The 23,551-nt window shown below is 41.7% G+C and overlaps 1 protein-coding gene across 1 annotated transcript in view; it reads right to left on the bottom strand.

Annotated features, from left to right (window-relative positions):
• Positions 1-668: 668 nt before the first annotated feature.
• The window catches only part of vps37d (VPS37D subunit of ESCRT-I), a 57,158-nt gene continuing 34,275 nt past the window's right edge, over positions 669-23,551 (bottom strand). The window contains exons 3-4 of the mRNA XM_060848283.1: positions 18,853-18,935; positions 669-1,527 (exon numbers count right to left, since the gene is read on the bottom strand). Of these exons, the coding sequence (XP_060704266.1) occupies positions 1,021-1,527; positions 18,853-18,935 (590 nt within the window). The 3' untranslated portion in view covers positions 669-1,020. The remainder of the gene's footprint in view (positions 1,528-18,852; positions 18,936-23,551) is intronic.

The following is a 23,551-nucleotide window of genomic DNA, read 5'->3' as shown; positions in this document are numbered from 1 at the left end:
TTATGCAGTAGTGATCAAATGGACATTTACTGACTGACTTTCATTCCTGAGAATGACATCTGGCCACACCACAATGGACAAGCCAGTTCAAGAACAAATATTTAGGGGCAATTCTGAAGATTACCAGAATCTGGGGGTGAAAGTGTTGGGCCTGTCCATTCTTATTTCCTGACTGTCAGAGGGAGATCTTCAAATAGATGCTGCACTGGTTTATTTTCTGGATGGATCTAAGTGTCTGAGCTCCACTAGCTATAGTCTGGACCAGTTTGATGATGAGTGTGCCAAACACAACAGGAACTGAGACACAACAAAACAATTCAGATACAATTAGATCAGAGGAATATTGCTCAGTTTCTTTACACAAACCCATGCTCCCCTGGCATCTGTAGAACTCATTCTGTTGGCCACATTTAGAGGATGGATGAACTTCCTTTTAGAGTTCCATTTCTTCAGCTCATTAAGTCCATCAGAAAGTAGATACAGAACAAATTTTAAAAATTGCCAAGTCTCTCAAATATCCATTCACTTTCCTGGGCTCTTATAATCAAGGCTAGTAGCTGTCGTCTCCATGGAAATGGATGGATTTGTAAAGTAAACTCCATCTTCCCAAGAAAAAGAGCTGAAATAGTGGAAAATCCCACCTAGAGAAAAGGTAGGGATGTTTTCTCATTCAAACATGGCAAATTTTGTTCATATTCAATAACTTTCAGCAGAAGTGAAAAGTGCTGTTCCTACATCCAGAAATTTGGAGGCAACTGTTTGTACTCATGCTGCTGAAGTAGACATGAGGCCTTTATCCTCTGTTGTGAGAAATGTCTTGCTTGGCCACTGAGAAACCTAGAGGGCCCAATATGAAAATTTCTTTCATCCTCAAACAGATGTCTTCTATTTAAGCACTCATTTCATTTCCTCTCTGTTTGCCATGTAAGTTTTTTTGGATGTGGTTTTTTTGTCCTTCAATGTATCATTCCATCCTTTGCCACCAGCAGTTTGATCTGCCCAGTGTAATATTCGGCATTCCTATCGGTAGGGAGGTTGCTTCTGCACTGGGTGTGCTTGCTGAAGCTTAAATGGCCTTGGAGTCCAGATGGGTAACTGTCCCAGTATGCGCAGGCCTGAGCGCAAGCCCTGGGGTGTGAATGGAGTGTTGGGGCGTGAAACCACAGGCTGACGTTCCCGTGAGCTGAGAGGAGGCAGGTTCTTGCTCTGAGGAGGAGGTGAAGGCATGGAGAATGGGCTTGCAGCTTGGGACGTTACCTCAATGGCAGGCACAAAACCAGAGCGCTGGTACAGCCTGTGGGCAGTAGGTCCATTTTGTGGACGAGGGGGGACATTATGTGAAGCCACGCGATGCTCCAGCCGCTGATGTGCCACATGTTGCTGATTCTTCTTCCTGTCCTTTTTTATTAGGTCCTGAAGCTTCTCCACTTGCGTCTTTCTCATATGGCAAACTTTTCTTGTCCTGTGGAACCTCTCCAGAAAGCTTTCCAATGACACTTTACCGGCCAAGAATGTGTCAGTGATTTCCTACAAAGGAAAATAACAGTATTATGTACTTTGATTCTGAAGCAGAGAATATGATAAGACAGGATGCAGAAATGCGCTGCTGGAGGAAGTGAGCAGGTTTGGTGTCCTTCAGTTCTGAGCCAATTGAGACATCCAGGAGGCAAAGAGCAAGAGAGATCAACACATAATATTGTATTGTTTTTGACACAATGGGTGGAACTGGATAGAATACAACAGGTGTCTCAGCCAACCTCATGCATTAACTTAAAAGCTTGGTGATGTTGATAAACTCATTATGTGAACCAACTGCAGGTTAAAATGTTGAGTTACAGTGGAAGTACTTATTCTGCTGTTACTGTGGTTTATGATGGTGTGTTTACAGCAGTGAAGTTATTTCCTGTATACTGTCCCTTTCATGTAGCAAAGATGTAATAAACTAGACAGCAAGTGCAAATGCAACTGAGGAGATCTAACAGAAGTAAGCTGGGAGCTTCAGTTGTTTATTCCCACAATTCCAAACATTCTTTTCACTGAACTAAGGAAATAGGATATACTTAGGATATAGGATACAACAATCTTTCAGTTCCGCTATCGTCCCTGTAAATCTTTTATTGCATGTTCTGCAGTTCTTTTATATCTACATGGGTGGTAGAACTGGAGAGAATCAATGACTTCAAACTGAAATTGTCGTGCAACAAGATAGAGCAAGGAAATAGGATGGACTGATTTGTTCTATGGAGAGTGGGCATAGATTTAATGAGCCAAATGGCCTCCTTTTGTACAGTTATGCACTATATTCTTTTCTATATATCCTATTTCCAGAGTTCAGTGCAATCCAGTTCAAAACCCTGGGAACAGAGACCTGAAGCTTACAGCTCGTTTCTTTTAATTCTCCTCAATTACATTTACATTTACAACATAGCTATATCCTGTTATAAGAAGGTGACATTACACAGAAATGAAAAATACTGCAAGAGCAGGCCATTTACCCTTCAAGCCTGCACCCCCATTCAATGTGCTCATGGCCGATCTTGCAATCTCAGTATCCCATTCCCACTTTCTCTCCATACCCCTTGATCCCTTTAGCTGCAAGGGCCACGTCCACCTCCCTCTTGAATTTAGCTAATGGATTGGCCCCAACATCTTCCTGTGGGAGAGAATTCCACAAGTTCACACAACTCTGAGTGAAAAGATTCTACCTCATCTCAGTACTGAATGGTTTATCCCTTAATCTTAGACTGTAACCCTTAATTCTGGACCTCCCCAACATCAGGAACTTTCTTCCTGCATCAAGCCAGTCCAGTCCGATCAGCAATTTCTATGTTTCTATGAGATCCCCTTCCTTCTTCTAAGTTCCAATGAGTACACGCCCAGTTGATCCAGTCTTTCCTTATATGTCAGTCCTGTCATCTTAGGAATCAGTCTGATGAACCTTCGCTGGACTCCCTCAATAGCAAGAGTGTCCTTGCTCAGACTAGGAGACCAAAACTGCACACAATACTCAAGGTGCAGCGTCACCAAGGACCTGTATAACCGCAGCAAGACATTCTTACTCCGATACTCAAATTCTCTTGCTATGAAGGCTAGCAGGCCATTAGTTTTCCTCATCACCTGCTGCCAACCTACAGTGACTGTTCCACCAAAACACGCAGGTCTTGTTGCACTTTACTTTTTCCTAAACTGCAACCATTCAGATCATGATCTGCCTCCCTTTTTCTGTAGCCAAAGGGGATAACTTCACATTTATCCACATTATATTGCATTTGCCAAATATTTGTCCACTCAGCCAGTCTGTCCAAGTCACCCTGCAGCTCTTAGCATCCTCCTCACAGCACACATGCCACTCAGCTTAGTACCATCTGCAAATTTGGAGATATTGCAGGGATATATTACACAGGGAATAACTTCACCAACTTCATATTCATGAACAACTTGCAAGTCTTTCAGAGATACATAAATATTAATAGGTGAAACAAATAGTTACAGAAACTACTCATGAAGAAACCCTTGACTATGAAATATTTGGAAATTTTTTGTGGCAATTCCCAGATTATTTTTCCCAGCATATCTTCTCTTCCTTGCCTGACTTATGTGCTTGGGTTTTCAATGGAGGAGGTAGTCTTCTGGAACCTAAGTAATAACAGCAAGTATTCAAAGATTATTAAGTAGGATTTGACATAATCGGACAGTAAGACCAGGTGGAAATTAGCCTGATTCATTTTGCTCCTCAGGTCAAAGTGTTTGCAACTGAAATGAGTTACATTGACATACACTAAAGACTGAGCCATAAATGGGCAAGAAAACAACCAACCAGTTGGAGAAACAAACTCACAATCAGACACCAAATTCAATGTCAGCTAAATTCCAGCAAACCTGCGGTAATCTGGCACCAAATTTGACAACAATCAAATACAAGTTCAAAATGCAAAACCTATCACACATGAATAGTTTTCATTAAAGTCACATGCCATCTAGTCAAGTAACAACTGGAGCCCGACTCTTTCAGCAACATGATACCTAAGTCCAAAGTTTTGTCTTTGAGGTCAAGTTTGGCATTTTGTCAATTTGTAGCTACCAGCTGTGACGTTGATGTGGCAGCATATTCCTGCTTCCAGTCTATTTTCATGACAGTGTCTTCTGCAGGCATGGCGGTGTTGAGGAGGGGAGGGAGGTGAGGGAACAGGCCCTTCAGCCCAAACTGGTCCATACTGACTATGGTGCCCACTCAGCTAGTTCTAATTGCGCACATTTGGTCCATATCCCTCTACACTCTGTCCATCCATGTACCTATTCAAATGTTGTTTTAAATGTTGTTATTGTAGCTGCCTCAACCACTTTCTCTGGCAGCCCATTCTGTGTACGGACCATTTGCTGTGTGAACAAGCTGTCCCTCAAGTCCTTCTTAAATCTTTCCCCTCTCACCTTAAACCAATGCCCTCTAGTTTTCAATTCCTCACCCCTGGGAAAAAGACATTCATCCTATGAATGTCCTTCATGATTTTATACACCTCAATAAGGTCACTCCCATTCTCCTACATTCCAAGGAATAAAATTATATCCTGGCCAGCCTCTCCCTATAACTCAGGCCTACTGGTCTTGGCAACATTCTCATAAATCTTCTTTGCACTCTTGCCAGTTTAATTATGCCTTTCATATAACAGGGTGACCAAAATTGTACATAACACACTAAGTGTGGCCTCACCAATGACTTATACCTTTGCAACATAACGTCCCGCCTCTTATGCTCAATGCCTCGACCGAAGAAGGCCAGCATGCTAAATGCCTTCTTCACCAACCTGTCTAGCTGTGATGCTGCTTTCAAAGTACTGTATACTTGTAATCCTATGTCCCTCTGTTCATAACACTCAACAGGACCTTACCATTTACTGGGTAAGTCCTACCTTGGTTTGACTTTCCACAGTGCAACACCTTACATTCTCTGTGTTGAATTCCATTTGCCAATCCTCAGCCCACTCCCCATCTGATCAGGATCCCTCTGTAATTTTTGATAACCTTCCTGACTATCAACGATACCTCCTAATTTTGTATCATCTGCAAATTTATTAATCATGACTTGTACATTTACATCCGGATCATTTATGGAAATAACAAATAACAAAGTTTCTAGCACTGGCCCTTATAGCACACCACCAGTCACAGGCCGAGAAGCAATCTTCAACCATCTCCTTCTGCATCCTAACATCGAGCCAATTTTGAATCCAATTCGCTACCCATCCCTTGATCCCATGAGACCTAACCTTCAAGACTAGCCTGCCACGCGAGACCATATCAAAGGCCTTACTAAAGTCCATATAGACATGATCCACTCCCCCATCCTCATCTAGCCTCTTGGTTACCTCTTTAAAGATTTGTCAGACCTGATTTCCGATGCACAATTCCATGCAGATTATACCTAGTCAAACCTTGACAGTCCAAATGTTGATTGGTCCTGTCCCTCAATTTCTTCTCCAACAACTTGCCTACTGCTGATGTCAGGCTCACGGGCCTGTAGTTCCCTGTCTTGTCTTGCTATATTTCCTAAACAATGGAACAGTATTAGCTACCTTCCAGTGTTCCGGAACTGTACCAGTGGCTAAAGATGAAGCAAAACTCTCCACAAAGGCCTCTGCAATTTCTTCCCTCACAACCCATAACGTCCGAAGTTGGGCTTGATCAGGCCCGGGGATCTACTCACCTTAACATGCATTAAGGCTGCAAATACCTCCTCTCTAGTAATATGTATTTGGTCCCAAACATCACCACTTGTTTCCCTTATTTCCTTTGTATCCATGATTTTCTCCTCTGTAAACACTTCTCCCCCGTCTCATGTGGCTGCACACATAGATGGCCATTCTGATCTTTAAGGGGAACTATTCTCTCTCTGGCCACCGTTTTACATTTAATATGGCTATAGAACCTCTTGAGATTACCTTTAACTTTATCTCCCTGATCCATCTCTTTCCCTCTTTTTTTTCTTCTGATTTCCCACTTAAGTGCACTCTTACACTTTTTATAGTCATCTAAGGATTCACTTGAGCCCGATAGCTTAAGGCCAATGTATGCCACCTTCCTTTTCCCGACCTGACCCTCACTGTCCCTCGTCAGCCAGGGATCCCTGAATCTGTCAGCTTTTCCCTGCACCCTAACAGGGACATACTTGATATCACACACTTAAAAGCCTCCCATTTGCCAGTCATTCCTTTTCCCTCAGACTCACCCAATCGACTTCTGCTAGTTCCTGCCTAATGGCTCCAAAATTGTACCTGTTGCAATTTGACACCTTAATCTGTTGGACCTCTCCTATCTTTTTCCCTTGATCCCACAGCCGGAGTCCTGAGGTCTATGATAATGTCCAGCTCAAAGTGTTCCAGCAACATATATCCAAAAGATTATACAAATCTCTACAGTAAATGAAGGAAAATCCGCCAATCAGAATACACGAAAGATAGAATGTTGGGTATACCTGCAATTTAAATTTTGATAAAGCTATATCTCTCACTTTATTACACATTATAAAACTTGATTCAGGGCTGGCTGTATGGTTTCAGGTATATTGAGACTGTGTCAATGGCTTGAAACTGTTGTTCAGCTTTTGATAATTATCTAAGTTTGCCTGTATTGTCCTGATCAGCATAGAATTTCGCTCCCACCCCTTTAAACAATGAGTGGCAGTGAAAAATTTTTTTTAACACCAAAGAACATATAACCAATTAGAGATGCAACTGAAATCAGGAATTTAATTTCAAACCAATTTCAAAACAACAACACAGCTAGCTCAAAATTTGATAACATGGGGTGGGGCTGTAGGTTGTGGTATCACTTCCTGGATGAAATATTGTGTTAGTAACAGATTGGAAAGCAGTTTTGGATAGGGCCTTCCTGTACGTCTATGTTCTGCAGCCAGGGAATGTATGAGGTATCTGGTGCACAACACCACTCGAGTGAGCACTATGTGGACCACAGCTTCCTGAGGTTGCAAAATGTGGTGCAACACTTGCCTATCTGCGTCCTCTTCAAGATATTGGAAGTGTTAGTTTGTGTAGTGAGACTGTGAAATAAGACTGTTTCTTTTAAACACTTGTTTCAGTCTGCAAAGCATTGCAGATTGTTTTTGAAAATTTCATATAATAATTCCATTCTTCTATTCATTAAAGTCTCAAGTTTTCTCTTTGGTATATCTCCTCATTAATCTTAATTACTCAAGGAAATTTTTGAAACTCCTTTAGGCACATACTAAATTTTAGTTATTTGATATTAATCTAATTATTTCCTTACTAAACCTCCATTAAGTATAAACAATGAGACAGCTGATCAAGCCATCAGTAAGGTCTCTGTTTGTTTAGCATCAGTGCGCTAGGCAAAGACCTCGAACAGAATGGAGACAAGATCGATTCCAGAACTAGCATCGAAAGACCTTAAAATAGTACAGCCATGTCACTGTTTGACTGACTGACTTGTTCAAATAACTATAAATTATATTTATATAGCCCTTGAATGTTGAACACACATAAAGCACATTTAAGGGAAAAATGGACATCAAACTAAATTTAAAAAGCTACTAGGACTCTTTGATGTTTCCATCGAGTCACTTCTTGGCATTTTTATCTTTAAGAAATACAACTCCATTTTCTTTCAGAGTCAATTATTTTCTGTTTTCCAGTTGTGGTTGAACAGTTATTTCGATTCACTCCAAGTGATCTCAGAAGTGGCTTAAGGTACTGGAGATTGCAAATGCTTATAGGTTTTGAGGATACTTAGCAATAGTATTGAAGACTTTTAATCCAGAATTAGCCACACCCCTATGAGCACGATACAGGCATCAACCCAACCATGCAGAAAATTACCCAGGTATATTCTGTGCACAAAAGGCAGGCCAAATCCATTCAACTGAACATGAATGAAGGAGCTCAAGCAAAACTGGAGTCAATGGAAATTGAGGAGAAGGTAGGTGGCAGAGTGGGGGATGGTGGTGGAGGTAGGACCTCTCTGCTGATTAAAGTCACGAAGGAATAGTTGTTGTTGGAGGTCAATCATTTCTATTCTGGGATATTTTTGCAGAAGTTCTTCAAGGTGGATTCTGAGAACCAAACATCTTCAGTGGCTTCATAAATGACCTTCTCTCCATCATAAGAAGTGGAGATATTTATTGAATGGTTACACAATGTTCAACAATGTTAATGATTCCTCAGATACTGAAGCAGTCTGTGTCCATATGCAGCAAGATCTGATCAGCATGCAGGCTTGAGCTGACAAATGGCAAGCAACATTTGTGCTCCACAAATGCCAGGCAATGACCTTTTTAGCAAGAGAGAATCTAGCCATTCCTCCCTGTTATTCAATGGGATTGCCAAATCTCTCACTATCAACATCCTGGGGAGTTACCGTTGACCAGAAACTGAACTAGACACAGATACACATGGTATCTGCAAGTGCAGGTCAGAAACTAGGCATTCTATGAATAGCTCATGTCCTTTATTCCCAGTACCTATTCGTTATCTTCAAGGCACAAGTCAGGAGTGTAATGGAATACACTCCACTTTTCAGGATAAATGTAGTTCCAACAATATTCAAAAAGCCTGGCACCATTCAGGAAAAAGCAGACTGCTTGATTGGTGCCCATTCCCCACTTTCAACATTCATACCTTTTACCCTATCGCACAGAACATAACGTAGATCATCCACAAGATGTGCTGCAGAAACTCAAAGCTTCTTCAATAGTACCTTCCAAACCCATGAGTTCTACCACCTAGAAGGTCAAGGGCAGCAGATACATTGGAACACCAACATCTGCAAGTTCCTTGCCAAGCCACAAAATACCACGACTTAGATCTATATCACTGACAATGCCAGAGAATATGGATTCAGTTAGAATGTCAGCATTGGAGATATGAGAGAAGTTAGGAAATCAGTGGTTCATTGAGAATTGGGTCAAGTGACTAAGAGTTAGGTTCAGGAATGAACTAACAGCAATCTACACACCACTTAATGTGGAAGTGAAGAGTGCACTTGATGAAATATACATCTCTAAAGAGACTTGTGTCAAAGTACCCAAAGCCCTTGTTCATTGTAGGCGGTGACAACAACCAAACCAACCTCAAGAGTGTGCTACCAAAATACCATTAACAAGTCTCCTGAACTACCAGAGGTCTGAACATCCTTGACTATTGCTACAGAACCACAAAGCTGCCTCCCGCTCCATTTCCATCCACACTCTGCAAAATTCAATCACAGCGCTGTGTCCATCCTCTCAGCTTACAAGCAGAAATTGAAATGTGATGACCCAATACAGAAAGTGGTTTAGTGCTGGTCTGTATGCAAGATCTCTGCAGCCAACCTATTTGAGTATGCCATCACTGTTACAGACGTCATTAACAAGCGTGTAGAAGACTGCATGCCAAAGAAGTTAATCGGAATATTTCACCAACCGGAAACCATGGATGAACTGGAAGATCCATTCTCTGCTGAAGTCCAGGTGTGCGCGTTCAAGTCAACTAGCATTGACCTTTCCAGGAAATCCAGATACGACTTTCTTAAGGCAATTTGAGACACCAAGAGGCAATCCCACACCAAGCTAGACACTGAAACTAACCACATGGATACTTGCGTTTGTGACAAGGCCTATACAATATAACAGGTTACATAGCGAAGCAGAACAGAATTGTGGACAAAACAGCCTCCCTCCCTGATGCACTCGATGTGCTAGTTTCAAATGGTGTAACCTTCCACGGCAGCCTTAGGTGCACCCTTTCCTTCTGTCATTGTTGCATACGTTAGATTGAGAGAAAACCCACAGAAAGCAACTGTACCAAACGCAGTCCCTGGCAGAGCACTTAGCCCTTTTGTGTACCAGCTGGTGGAAGTATTTGCTGATATCTGTAACTTCTCCTTAATATGATCTGAAGTCCCTACAGCTTCAAGAAGACCAGCATCATCCTGGTACCAAAGAAAACACATGCAGTCTCAATGACTACCACCCAGTGGATATGACCTCTGTCATTATGAATTGCTTTGAGAGGTTAGACATAGCTCACATCATCTCTAACCTCCCAGCCTGCCCCAATCCCTTGCAAATCATCTATTGTCGCAACAACTCCACAGAAGAAGCCATCTCCCAGCCTTACATGGAGCAACTGGATAACAAGGATACCTATATTAGGCTCCCACAATTGACCACACTCATGACTATGTGGCCAAATTCCATCCTAACTCCATCTACAAGCTCGCTGACAGCATGACCATTATAGGCCGGATCTCAAACAATGACAAGACAGAAGACATTGAAGAGATAGAGTGCTTGGTGTCATGGTGTAAAGATAATAATCTCTCCTTCAATGTCAGGAAAATGAAAGACCTGCTCACTGACTTCAAGAAGTAATGTGGAGGGCACACCCATGTCTACATCAGTGGTGCTGAGGTGTGATGGTTAAAACCGTTAAGTTCCTAGGAGTGATAATCATCAACAATCTGTCCTGGTCCACCCACATGGATGTGACGGTCAAGAAAGCACAACAACCCTTCGACTTCCTCGAGAGGCTAAGGAAATTTGGCCCATCTGTAATGACACTAATCACTTTTTATAGATGCACCATAGAAGGATTATCACCGAATGCATCACAACTTGGTTTGCCAACTGCTCTGCTCAGTAAGAAACCGTAAGAAACCAGAGAGAGTTGAGAACACAGCCCAGTCCATCACATAACACAACCTTCCATCCTTTTACTCCACCTATACCTCTCAATGCCTCAGAAAGGCAGCTGACATCATCAAAAGACCCTCCCATCAACCATCTCTTTCAACCCCTTCCATCGCGCAGAAGATACAAAAGCTTAAACACATATACCAACAGATTCAAGAATGGTTTCTTCCCTACTGTTATTAGACTCCTGAATGGACCTCTCAAATTTTCAGTTTCAGGTTGAACTCAACCTTTGTGCATTTCCTCTGCAGCCGTAAAGCGATTCATTGCTTTATTCTATCACCCTAATGCACTTTGTATAGTATGATCTGCCTGTACTGCACGCAAAACAATACTTTCACTGTACTGAGGAATATGTGACAATAACAAATCAAATCAAAATAAAATCAAAGAACTAAGCTGGAGAGAGCATAGGGAAGGTGGTATGGGAAAATACAAGGTAAGAGAAAGAGACGGATGGGCTAGGTCAGGGATTCTGGTTCAAGCTGGAGATGAGGTTCATGCTGATAAAGAAATCCATGAATTCCTTGCTGTTGCTTGAGCACTTGCTGTTTGACTCAAAGATGGAAGGACAATGCTTTAAAGAGGCAGTTCATTACAGAGAAAATAAGCTAGCGTAATCTTTTCTCCTGGGGGTCTTGTCACTGAATGACTGGTCCCACAAAACACAGCTCATTCTTTGAATAACTGGCTGTCTTTAGAAAGTGAAACCATCTTCTTATCAGCACTGTATTTTGTCACTCTCAAACATTTGGGAAGCACTTGGTTGTTTCAAGATGAGTTAGTAATGTGGATTTGATGGCCATATGGTAGGTTAAATTGATCTGAATCACTGGTTAACTCCATAGTTGCATTTGATAAATTCCAATGTTTGGTGGAAGACAGCATCTCCTACATTAGGTATTTTGGATATGTGTATATGTCTCACATGTTACCTTGCATAGCTTCACAAACATTTCTTTTTAAAACAAAATCCACTTTCCTTCTTAAAAACACTTCATGAACTTTGTCTCCACCATTGTTCATGTAGATTATTTCAAAACTTAACGAACAGCTGCATAAAAATATTTATCCCAGACTTTCTCTACAGTCTTTTGGTGTTTTGTTCAGTTCCTGACTTACCACTGATGGAAAAACTTTCCCCTGAGTAAAACTCAGCACAATTTTCATCATTTCCATAATTTTCTTAGTTGTAACAGAAAGGCCCAATGATTGCTGATAAATAAACCCTATCACCCACAGTATGATCTCAATGGATAATCTGTTTACCATCTTCATGACTTTAAAATCCTTCCTAAAGTACAATGTCAAAAAATAAGATCATTATATTCTCACCTCACCTGGCAACACATTCCAGGCATTTACCATCTTCTATGTAAAAACCATTTCCTCACAGATCTCCCGTAAACTTTTCCCTGTTTATCTTAAACGTATACTTTCTGGTATTTGACATTTCCATCCTCGGAAAAAGACTCCAAATATCCACAATATTCACACCTCATAATTTTATGTACTTCTATCAGGTCATCTCTCAGCCTCCACACTCTTTGTGCAACCTCTCCTTAAAGCTAATATACTCCAATCCAGGCAACATGGCCACGATATGACCATCACCAATAAGAATCAATCTCACCGCAGCCCCTTTACTTTCAATGGTGTTACCGTCACTGAATGCCCAACTATCAACATTCTTGGGGCTGACATTGACCAGCAAATCAGTTGGACTCACCACATAAACACAGTGGCTACAAGAGCAGGTCAGAGACTAGGAATACTTTAGCATGTAATTCACCTCCCGATTCCCCAAAAACTGCCCATCATCTACAGGGCACAAGTCAAGAGTGTGATGGAATACTCCCCGCTTGCCTGGATGGATGCAGATCCAACAACATTCCAAGACAAAGCTGTCTGCTTGATTGGCACCACATCCACAAACATCCACTCCCTCCACTACAAACACTCAGTAGCAGCACTATGTTCTATCAACAAGACACACTGCAGAAATTCACCTAAGATCCTCAAAAAGCACCTTCCAAACTCATCACCACTTCCATCTAGAAGGGCAAGGGTAGCAGATAGATGGGAACAGCACCACCTTAAAGTTTCCCTCCAAGCCACTCACCATACTGATTTGGAAATACATTGCTGTTCCTTCACTACCACTAGTTCAGAATCCTGGCATTCCCTCCCTAATGGCATTATGGGTCAACCAGACTGCCGTGATTGAAGAAAGCAGCTCACCAGCACCTTCTCAAGGACAACTAGGTTAAGGTAATAAACACTGGCCTGCCAGCAGCACTCACATACCATGAATGAATTTTTTTAAAAATCCTGGTAAACATCTTTTGCTGCCTCTCCAAAGACTCCACATTCTTCCTGTAGTGTAGCAACCAGAACTGTATACAATATTCCAAATCTGGTCAAACTAAAGTTTTATACAGCTGCAACATGATTTGCCAACTTTTATATTCAGTGCCCTGATTAATGAAGACACGCATGTCGAATGCCTTCTTTACCATCTTATCCACTTGTGTTGTTACTGTCAGGGAACTATGGACTTGTACACTAAGTTCTCTCTGTATATCAATGCTCCTAAGGGTCCTGCCATTTACCGCACACTTACCTCTTGCATTTGACCTCCCAAAATGCATCACTTCACACTTTCTCTGTCCAACCTGCCAAGTAATCTATATCCTGCTGTATCCTTTGACAACCTTCCTTATGGTCTCAGACAGAACAGACAGACTGCCATATTATCAGAAAATTAATTAACTTGCATGGATACAAAGCCTCTCAAATCTTCACAACACCCTAGAATGGTTTATAACCAATGTGATGTAAGCAAGCAATAGCCAATTTGTATACAGTCAGATTCCACAAGCAGTAATGAGAGGGATGATCTGTTAATCACTTCTCAATGGTTTTGTTGGAAAATAAATTCTGGACAGAAGGCTCAGCTGCTCTGCTAAATGATTAAATCCTGCAGTGAACCCACAACCTTCTGACATTGAGTTAAGTCTGATAAAGCTGCTATACTTGGATGATTTTTAAATCTGGGCTCTGTTCAGAAGCTGTTAAATTTTCTAAACCATGGTTTGAAAGCAGAGTATTCCCCTGACATCTCTTGTCAACAATTCTCCCTCAAGCAGCATCAACAAGAAACAAATTAACTAGACGTTTGTTTGGGTATCATTGTGTAAAAAGTGGTTGCCATGTTCACTGGCATCATGGCTGCATGGAGAGAGCATCATGTGTTATGAGGCATGATGGAAGTTTTTCACCGGTATCTGTTGTGCGAGGGCAGGATCAATATTACATCCTCACCCCTCCTGCTTTCCCACATCTACTCAGCTCATTTAATTATTTCCTAGGGATTCAGATATCTTTCCTTTTGTACTGTTCAGTACATGAATATTCAACAGGGTCTCTCACCCAGAGCAGGTGAGACTCACAACTCCTCCTCAAACCAGCTGTCGTGAATCATCCTGGGATTTCTATATCACTTGTCATCAAATTGACAATGTCCAGCTTTGTACAGATCATTATTGAAGAGCTTACCTGTTTTATTAAAATCTTAATGCATATGGATCAACAAAAGACTAGCTTTCCACATTTGGCAAACACATTCAGTACAATATTTTTTTGTTCAGTCTCATCAAAGTCTCAAAAAGGGGGTCAGAGTCACCAAGACAGAGTGGAGGAGTTTCACAGAGAAAACAGACCTTGTTTGTGAAAGTAAAGCTAACTATAGCTGCCTACTGACATCAGAAAAACTGGAATGGGAGATGGATATGACTAGACTCCCAATATGGGGCCAGAGCCTTGGAGGTACAGAAAGCTCATGTAGCTTGTTTAATAACAGAATCACAAAAGGGCATGAGTTGGACTGACAACAAAGCAATCCACAATATGTTATTTCAAATACAGGAACTGAACTAAAAATAAGAAATTTTGAGTGTAATGTAGTCATAGGTAGACCAAAACCTGCTAATTATTCATCACATACTCCAACAAATTAAAACAGAGAAATGACCCATGAATTACATTACTTCTAAATAGGAACTAAGTGTAATATCAAAATATAGATCACAATATATTACAAAATATAATATCAGCACCATCATTTCAGAGCACAGGATTAGTTTCCATGTAATTACTAGTAGCACCAGCTCATACTCACCAGCACTCTCTAAATAACTCCACTGTTACTGAAGTATCACTCTGCAATCCAACATCTGAAACTTCCTCTAATTAACTATTAGGAAGGGTTCAAATGTTACCCTTGACAATCCCAGGAAGGGAGAAAGCCCATTGAAACAATTCTTAAACTAAAGTTCAATAAGCTTTCTATTAAGTTGAAAATCACACAACACCAGATTATAGTCCAACAGGTTTAATTGGAAGCACACTAGCTTTCAGAGTGTCGGTCCTTCATCAGGTGGTAGGTGCCCGGAGGCATGGTACATTGGGGAAATCGAGCAAAGGCTACGACAACGGATGAATGGGCACCGCACAACAATCAACAGACAGGAGTGTTCTCTCCTAGTTAGGGAACACTTCAGTGGTCCAGGACATTCGACCTCGGAGCTTCGGGTGACCATCCTCCAAGGCGGACTTCGGGACAGGCAGCAGCAAAATGTGGCCGAGCAGAGGCTGATAGCTAAGTTCGGTACTCATAGGGAGGGCTTCAACCGGGACCTTGGGTTCATGTCACATTACAGGTGACCACCATTGCACTATACACACACATAGATACTCCTACACACACACTTTCTCACACACACAGGCACTCCTATACACACATACACACGGACACACATATACACAGACGTGCACACAGACACCCACACACACCCTTACAGACACACACATTCCCACACTCACACATGCATCCCCTCACAGACTTAAGACACTCTGCACTCACTACACACACACATACACTTTCTCACACTCACAACCCCCAACTCAGACAGACACACACACACATACACAGACAGACAAAGACACACATGCATGCATATATTTTGTGGGGTGAATTTGTACTTGCAGGGTGACATTGTACTTTGCTCAAAAACTGCATGAATTCATGTAAAACTCCGTTATCTCACTTTTTAGATTAGAATCAATCTAAGCATCATGGTATAGACAGAGAACACAGGGGGCCAACATCTTCAAAATATTGTCTAGCTATCACCATTGTTAACAGCTAACCTGAGAATGCAATTTTTAAAAACAAAGGGTTTGTGATTTACACATGAAAGAAGTGAAACTGTCAGGGTATTCTAACAGATGAAAGGTTTAACAGACAATCCATTTCTCAATGTATAATTTCAGTTACATCACACTGTAAATCTTTTGCTATAAAGTCTGTGTGTTAGGATTGAGCCCTCCACTACCACCTGATGAAGGAGCGACACTCCAAAAACTAGTGTGCTTCCAATTAAACCTGTTGGACTATAACCTGGTGTTGTGTGATTCTTAACTTTGTACACCCCAATCTAACACCGGCATTTCCAAATCAATTAAGTTGAGCTGTTCTGGTTTATCTTTGAAGGAACTTGCATTTCTAATGCTGACAGCTTGTCGTAGAACACAGAACATAGAACATAGACCATTACAGCACAGTACAGGCCCTTTGGGCCTTGATGTTGCGCCGATCTGTGAAAGCAATCTGAAACCCATTCATTCTCGTCCACATGCCTATCCAATGACCATTTAAATGCCCTTAAAGTTGGTGAGTCTACTACTATTGCAGGCAGTGTTTTTCACCTCCCCCACACACCCCCCCCCCCCCCACTACTCTCTGAGTAAAGAAACTACATCTGCCATTTGTCCTGTATCTATCGCCCCTCAATTTAAAGCTATGCCCCCTCACGCTAGCTATTGCCATTCAAGGAGAAAGGCTGTCACTGTCCAACTTATCTAACCCTCTGATAATCTTATATGTCTCAATTAAGTCACCTCTCAACCTTCTTCTTTCTAACAAAAACAGCCTCAAGTCCCTCAGCTTTTCCTTGTAAGACCTTCTCTCCATACCAGTAAATCTCCTCTGAACCCTTTCCAAAGCTTCTACATTCTTCCTATAATGCAGTGACCGGAACTGTATGCAATACTCCAAATGTGGCCGCACCAGAGGGTTTTGTACAGCTGCAGCATGACCTCATGGTTCTGAAACTCAATCCCTCTGCTAATAAAAGCTAACACACCATATGCCTTCTTAACAACCCTGTCAATCTGGGTGGTAACTTTCAAGGATCTATATACATGGAAACCGAGATTTCTCTGCTCATCCACACTACCAAAATGAATCAGCTCACGTTTCTACATTACTGGGCGGCACGGTGGCACAAACTGGGCGGCACGGTGGCACAGTGGTTAGCACTGCTGCCTCACAGCGCCTGAGACCCGGGTTCAATTCCCGACTCAGGCGACTGACTGTGTGGAGTTTGCACGTTCTCCCCGTGTCTGCGTGGGTTTCCTCCGGGTGCTCCGGTTTCCTCCCACTGTCCAAAGATGTGCGGGTCAGGTGAATTGGCCATGCTAAATTGCCCGTAGCGTTAGGTAAGGGGTAAATGTAGGGGTATGGGTGGGTTGCGCTTCGGCGGGTCGGTGTGGACTTGTTGGGCCGAAGGGCTTGTTTCCACTCTGTAAGTCTAAAAAAAAAATTAAACTCCATTTACCACCTCTCAGCCCAGCTCTGCAGCTTACCTATGCCCCTCTGAAACCTACAACATCTTTTGTCACTATCCACAACTCTACTGACCTTGGAGTCATCCACAAATTTACTAACCCATCCTTCTATGCTCTCATCCGGGTCATTTATATAAATGACAAGCAACAGTGGACCCAAAACAGATCCTTGTGGAACCCCACTAGTAACTGAACTCCAGGATGAATATTGCCCATCAACCACCACCCTCTGTCTTCTTTCAGCTGGCCAATTTCTGATCCAAACCACTAAATCATCCTCAATTCCATGCCTCCGTATTTTGTGCAATAATATACTGTGGGGAAGACTGAAATCCATATACACCACATCAACTGCTTTACCCTCATCTACCTGTTTGGTCACCTTCTCAAAGAGCTCAATAAGGTTTGAAAGGCACGACCTACCCTTCACAAAATCATGTTGACTATCGCTACTCAACTCATTCCTTTCTAGATGATTATAACTCCTATCGCTTATAATCCTTTCCAACATTTTACCCAAAACCGAAGTAAGGCTCACAGGTCTATAATTTCCAGGGTTGTCTCTACCCCTCTTCTTGAACAAGGGGACAACATTTGCTATCCTCCAGTCTTTTGGCACTATTCCTGTAGACAATGACGACATAAAGATTAAAGCCAAAGGCTCAGCAATCTCCTCCCTGTCTTCCCAGAGAATCATAGGATAAATCCCATCAGACCGAGGGGATGTATCTATTTTTACACTTTCCAGAATTGCGAACACCTCCTCCTTATGCACCTCAATTCTGTCTAGTCTAGTAGCCTATATCGCAGTAGCTGAAAATGTGTTGCTGGTTAAAGCACAGCAGGTTAGGCAGCATCCAAGGAACAGGAAATTCAATGTTTCGGGCCAGAGCCCTATTCTCCTTGACAACATTGTCTTTTTCTTGTGTGAATACTGACGAAAAATATTCATTTAGTGCTTCCCCTATCTCACTGATTCCATGCACAACTTCCCTCGACTATGCTTTATTGGCCCTAATCTTACTCTAGTCATTCTTTTATTCCTGATATAGAAAGCTTTAGGGTTTTCCTTGATCCTTTCCGCCAATGACTTCTCATGTCCCCTTTTGGCTCTTCTTAGCTCTCTCTTTAGGTAGAATTTATAAACATGCAAAGATTTGAATAAGGAGTAGGTGTAAGCCCTTCATCCCCTCAGACCTGCTCTGCCTGTCAATGAGAACATGACTTTTTGGATTGTGCCTTTACTGCACTCTCCTAATGATCCCTTTATACACCACATCAATAAACTCATTTGAAGTAGATATTAAAAGAACAAAATATGCAGGTAGTGTGGTACTTGAGTAGTAATTTTACTGCACAATGTCCATCAGTGTCACTGCTTTTCAGGTTTGCATGTTGAGGTTGGGTGACGATCCATTAGAAAGGAGCTTGGTGTGCTATTAGTTTTGTTAAAGCCTCACCTCAGATTCCTCTTCAGTTTTGACAGCCTCTCTCTGCAGGATCTCCAAGGCAGTCTTCGGGCTGTATCTTTCCAGGTAGGCAGCTGTGAAGACATAAACCAGTCTCAGTCACACATCAGTAGAGTAACATATCCTGAAATTCCTCAAAAGAAGGTCCTTTAGACAAATTCCACCAGGGTCTGTCAATACCCAGTGACTGACCTGATGTTTCTGAGTTGACCTACAATTTCACACCCACTTTCAAGATTATTTGAACATTAAGAATCAGCACATGGCATGAACAGTCACTAAAAACCTCACACTCCATCTTCCACTCAATCAATTGTACAAACATACACGCTAGGAACAAGGTTAGGCTATTTGGCCTCCATACCTGCTCAGCAATTTGATCAGATCATAGCTGATCTTCAATTAGTCATTTGGCAGTACAGAACTTTCATATTATGGAAAAATTGCACCATTTGTTGAAGCTCTCTGTCTTGCAGTCTCCCCCAGAAAGTTCACAAGAAATACCAACGCAAATGGAGAGATGGGTATACTGCATGGCAGGAGAGTGCTGCTTGGTTGGTAAGTGGCCTCTTACTGGCAAAGCTTATTTGTTTTCTGCCACATTTAAATTCTCAATTTTTGTCTTATATGGCTATTTAACAGGCATAGATAAGAAAGGGATTGTTCATGGAGAGACAGACAACTACTCACAGAAAATTGAGGGATAAACTGGCAGAAATGTTGCTTCAGTTTGGGATATTGGTGGTTTCACAGCAATAACAGTGATGGCTTGGACCATCCAGTCACTCGTTACCCCATTAGGAAGAGAAGATGTTAGCTCTTTAAATCCATTCTAACAACATGCCACATGCATTCTGTATTTCACAGATTTTAAAAACTTAATTTAAATCACTCTTCTGGAAAGGTTCCGCAGTTTTCTTTAACCTTTTCATATATAATTGATCTGTAAGTGTCAATATTGGATACAAGCCCAAATGAACATTATTGTATAGTCCCATCTTCTTTCCCAAAAATGCATGCTCAGAATATTAATGCAGCAAAAAATGCTTTTACGGTGTTCCATTCACTGATTTTAACCAAAACTGGTATTTTAAATTGATCTGCTCAAAATGTTCGGGTAAAAAATGAGGTCTGCAGATGCTGGAGATCACAGTTGAAAATGTGTTGCTGGTTAAAGCACAGCAGGTCAGGCAGCATCCAAGGAATAGGAAATTCGACGTTTCGGACATAAGCCCTTCATCAGGAATCAGAATTCCTGATGAAGGGCTTATGCCTGAAACGTCGAATTTCCTATTCCTTGGATGCTGCCTGACCTGCTGTGCTTTAACCAGCAACACATTTTCAACTGCTCAAAATGTTGTTGAGAACAGAACTCCAATACTCATCTGTTTAAAGCGCTGGTAAACGTATATAGCCATTCAAATACTCTCAGGATCTATCACAGTGACCACAGTTAAAGACAAAAAGCAACCTGTCAGTATTGCAGTTTCACATTCATGTGGTTAACAGTGCCGGTTGACAGCATCACAAGCAAGGCATTTGCATACAATAAAATTGCACTGATCAAGATAAATAATCACAACGATATTCATAAAATTACTCTGAGGAAAGAAAATTAACCTTGAATCTTGCACCCATTCATATTCTTAAAACTAGTAAATTGCTTTTTAATTCACTCAAAACCCATCCTTTTACTGAGTTAAAATTAGGCTCAAAGTCTCTGTTGTTAAGTAGGCAAAAGTTACAATAAATGTGCTCATAGAAAAATCCCAAAAATAAATTATTATATACAGATTATTGTAGGAGAATTTCATTGGATTGGGTTATATTAAAATACATGAAAGCTAAAGAAGGTGTATGAAAGATTGGTGAAATATGTGACTCAGATGCCTTGGAAATAAGTGAGTAGGGTTAAACATGAGTAGATGGTTTGTGAGAATGTGGGTGATAAGCCAGTACATACGTTTGCCAGGTAGGAGAGGATGCAAGTAGTTAGCTAAATATGAATATGATAAGCAACCAGGAGTTGATCTAGCATAAAAAGAAATGGGTTTATTGGTTTTAACAATTTTCTTTACACATTCTGCAATTTCTCAATGTTTATTAAGGCTCTTAGCTTAGCTAGCTCAATCTCTAATCAAATATTTAGAACTTTTGGAGAATACAAATCATGTTTGAGTGATGTTTCTGTAATAATAGTGCTCTCATATTTAACTGAGAAAATCATGGGTTTCAGCTGCACTGCAGGACTTGAGCACATAATCTAAGCTGACACTTCAACCACAGGGGTTGGGGAATTCTACACTCTCTCTCCCTGACGAGATGTTAAACCAAAGCTTCTAAGTTTCATCAGACGGATTTGAAAGATCCCTTTGATGACCAGAACAAAGTATCAAGTCTTGTTACTCTTTGAGAGACCTTGCTGGGCTTCTAAAGCACTTTAATGGCTATAAACTTATCTTGGAACATTCGAAGATTCTGAAGAACTCTTTATAAAAATGAAGTTTTGAAGGATCAATCAGCCTACGGAAGAAAATATCTAACAACCATTTCAGTAACTAACACAATTCAGAATAATAGTGATTTTAAAATTGAGAAATATTCCTGCAGAACTTTATTTAGAATTTGGCTTTATTACTTTATGGCTTTACTACTGTTCACCTAATTTCCAGTCCTGCATACGTTCTGTGAACAGCTGTATGCCTGCTTACCAACACTTATGGGGAGGTCCCACATCTCCAGCTGGGACCAGAGCAGATGGGAGTAGTCACAGGGCAGAGCTTCTGTAATGAGGAGATAATGAGGATGTACTTCTCTACATGAACAATACTCGGGGGAAATCCTACCTAGTGACCATGAAATGAGCTCCACCACGACTGCCATCTGCTTCTCTGACATTACCCATCTGTTCCATGGCACCATCTGCGAACTTCACAGTTACCTCCGAGGTGGCATGTGGCTGTTACCAGGAGTTAGCAGCCTCTGTCAAGTGCCAAACCATCAAATCAATGTGGGCTTGTTGTTGCCAGTTTGTTTCCATCTTAGTTCCTCAACCACACGAAGTGAGTCAATTTTATCTTGAGTTTTGGGTGAACTGAGTTGACTGATAATTTGACAGTCACCTGCTGGAGTGTGCCAGGTAACAAATGAGGACCGATAAGAGGCAAGCATCTTTCCGAAACCACCGAGCGGATCGTGGAAGTGGGGTATTGAATTAATGGAGAAGTAGGGCAATGGTTATGTCACTAGACAATAATCTAGAGACCGGGATAAATAATCCAGAGAATGCTCATTCAAACTGAAACACTTTAGTTTCAAGACAGCAACAGGAAAGGAATGAAGCAGACAATAAATTGAGTTCCAGGCCTAGGGGGGAGCTTGAGTTCAAAGCTGCAGCTTCTGATGACCACCTGATTGGAGAAAAACAAACAGTGATGTCTCTGGAAAGTTGTGGGTTGATTGCTTCATGTTAGGGAGTGTGATGTATTACAGATTTGAAAAAGGGTCATTCTTTTAACAGCATGTAACCACCTATAACTATTAGTAATTGTAAGCTCTTTATTTCCTGAACAGTTATCACCAGTGCTGCCTTCAGAAATCCAGCAAACCCACTGGCAGGAGTGACAAACCAACATGAGGGTTCTCTCCCAGGCCGGTGTCCCCAGTATTGAGACACTGACCACGCATGATCAATTGGATTGGGTGGGAGACATTGTTCGCACCCCCAACACAGGAGCCCCTAAATAAATGCACAACTCTGAGCTCCGCAATGGTAAGCGATCACAAGGCAGGCAGAGGCAACATTACAAAGACACCTTAAAAGTCTTCCTAAACAAATGCAACATCTCCACCAACACATGGGAATTGCTTGCTCTTGAACACGCTGTTCTGCCTGCCAGACAGTGTATTTAACTCTTCAGCTAGCAAAGAAATTGTGAGTTTACGCTTAATAATAATAATAAAAAAGATAATCAAAGAATCCCTACAGTGTGGAAACAGGCCCTTCGGCCCAAGAAGCCCACACTGACCCTCCTAAGAGTACCCCACCCAAACCCATTCCCCTCCCCTTTTACTCGACACTTACCCCTGACTAATGCACTTAACCTACACATCCCTGAACACTACGGGCAATTTAGCATGGGCAATTCACCTGACCTGTACATCTTTAGATTGTGGGAGGAAAGCGGAGCACCTGGAGGAAACCCATGCAGACACGGGGAGAATGTGCAAACTCCATACAGACAGTCGCCCGAGGCTGGAATCGAACCCAGGTCCCTGGCGCTGTGAGCCACCGTGCTGCTCCTTTTATTTATTTATTTAACACTACTAATATTTCCAGAGACCCAGGTTCAATTCTCACCTCAGGCAACTGACTGTGTGGAGTTTGCACATTCTCCCCATGTCTGCGTGGGTTTCCTCCGGGTGCTCCGGTTTCCTCCCACAGTCCAAAAATGGGCAGGTTAGGTGAATTGGCCATGCTAAATTGCCTGTAGTGTTAGGGGCAGGGGTCAATGTAGGGGAATGGGGTCTGGGTGGGTTGCGCTTCGGCGGGTCGGTGTGGACTTGTTGGGCCGAAGGACCTGTTTCCACACTGTAAGTAATCTAATCTCATCTAAATATTATACAATACAAAATAACAATTTATACTATAAATCTAATCAAATATCTTGTGCTTTAACTTAATTCTGGA

This window comes from Hemiscyllium ocellatum, chromosome 31 (assembly GCF_020745735.1).
Source record: "Hemiscyllium ocellatum isolate sHemOce1 chromosome 31, sHemOce1.pat.X.cur, whole genome shotgun sequence".
NCBI classification, from domain to species: Eukaryota; Metazoa; Chordata; class Chondrichthyes; order Orectolobiformes; family Hemiscylliidae; genus Hemiscyllium; species Hemiscyllium ocellatum.
Note: the sequence above shows the minus strand (reverse complement) of the source record. Positions and strands in the feature narration are given on the sequence as shown.